This window comes from Chaetura pelagica, unplaced genomic scaffold (assembly GCF_000747805.2).
Source record: "Chaetura pelagica isolate M959 unplaced genomic scaffold, ChaPel_1.0 scaffold114, whole genome shotgun sequence".
Taxonomy (NCBI): Eukaryota; Metazoa; Chordata; class Aves; order Apodiformes; family Apodidae; genus Chaetura; species Chaetura pelagica.
Genome location: NW_009952968.1, coordinates 183,799 through 185,450, shown reverse-complemented (window position 1 = coordinate 185,450; position 1,652 = coordinate 183,799). Strand labels below are relative to the sequence as shown.

General features: G+C 61.8%; 1 protein-coding gene across 1 annotated transcript; it reads left to right on the top strand.

Moving 5' to 3' along the window:
- Nucleotides 1-7: 7 nt before the first annotated feature.
- Nucleotides 8-1,043, top strand: ABHD14B (abhydrolase domain containing 14B; the record flags this gene model as incomplete). The annotated part of the gene is made up of 3 exons (XM_009995804.1): nt 8-113; nt 272-513; nt 861-1,043. Coding segments are annotated over 3 exons (531 nt in total), but the record flags the coding sequence as incomplete, so codon positions are not given.
- Between the last annotated feature and the right edge of the window lie 609 nt (nt 1,044-1,652).

Genomic DNA, 1,652 nt, shown 5'->3' with positions numbered 1-1,652 from the left:
GCCGGTGCTTCTTCTGCACGGCATTCGCTTCCCCTCCCACACCTGGCTGCAGCTGGGGACGCTGGCCACGCTGGCCGAGAACGGGTACCGAGCAGTGGCCATTGACCTGCCGGGTAAGGCGTGCTGGGGAGCACAGCCCCAGAGCCAGGTGGGGGCCGGAGGGAGCCGATACAGCCCCTCGCGTTTGTCACGCTGGGACGGCAGGCCCAGCACCTGCTGCGCAAGGCAGCGGGAAGGTGTGACGGGGCAACTTCTGTCTCTTACGGCTCAGGGCTGGGTCACTCGAAGGATGCTGTGGCCCCAGCGCCTGTGGGCCAGCCAGCGCCGGGGTCTTTCCTGAAGGCAGTTTCGGAGGCTCTGTGCCTGGGTCCGGCTGTGGTGATCAGCCCGTCGCTCAGCGGCATGTACTCCCTGCCCTTCCTCTTCCAGCACAACCACCTGCTCAAGGCATATGTGCCTGTGGCACCCATCTGCACCGACAAGTTTACAGCAGAGCAGTACGCCCAGATCAAAGTATGGCCTGGGGGGAGATGGAGGGAGCTCAGGGAACTGGGAGGGGACTGGGAGGGAGGGACCCTGGCACTGAGGTTGGGCAAGGAATAGACCAAACAGGCCAGAAACCCTGCTGCCACTGGAAAAGTGGAGCATGATGGTGAAGGGACATGACTGTGTGGTACTAGGAGGGAAAGCAGGAACATAAAGAGACCCAGGAGCCTGAGCTTCAGTTTCCTCTTGTCGTATTGGGCAGGGGAGAAGGGCAAGTGTCACCCCTCCATATCATGGTCCCACAGTGTCCCTGGTGAGGAGGAGCTGGGGCCTGGGTGGCATTGGCAGACTCAAGGTGCATTCCCCTTCCACAGACACCCACGCTGATCGTGTACGGGGACCAGGATGTGGAGCTGGGGCAGACCAGCCTGAACAACCTGCAGCACCTCCTCAAGCACCAGGTGCTGGTGATGCAGGGTGCCGGACATGCCTGCTACCTGGACAAGCCCGAGGAGTGGCACCGTGGGCTTCTGGCCTTCCTGCAGCAGCTGGAGTGAGCAGGTCGTGCTGCATGGAGGACCCCATGGGGCAGGGGAACATGGCCGGCCCACCCGCCCCTCTGCCTGTGCACACATCCTTGTGCAAACCCAGCTGCACACCTGCCATCCCCCACGCCATGCCAGGACCATGCCAGCACCACCAGCTCCCTTGGGACCAAATAAAACCCCAAGCTATGCCACTATTTTCCTACCACCTTCCTCACGTTTCTTTCCAACCTTTCTTCCTCCTTCCTTGATCCCCACCTCCTCCGTGGCCACCATCACACATTTTTGGGGGTGACAGCCACAGAGGGATGGGACATTCAGGGATTGTTGCCCCATGGGTGGGCAAGTGCCAGCTGCAAAGCCACTGGAGCACACCCTGTCACTTCTAGTAGGACCACCAAGAGCCTCGGAGGGTGTCCAAGGAGCCCCGTGGCTGTGTTTAGGTACAGATAGGTCCTCCAGGAACGTGGCACCTGTGTCCCCGGCCTGCTGACCTCCTCTTCATCCTTCTCTTCCTCCTCCCACCCCTCCTGGCAAGCACCCAGCATAATCCACGAGGGCTTAAAAGGGAGCTGCCAGCCCCAGCAGGCTCCTGCCCGCAGCAGCCCAGTGCCCCGGGGC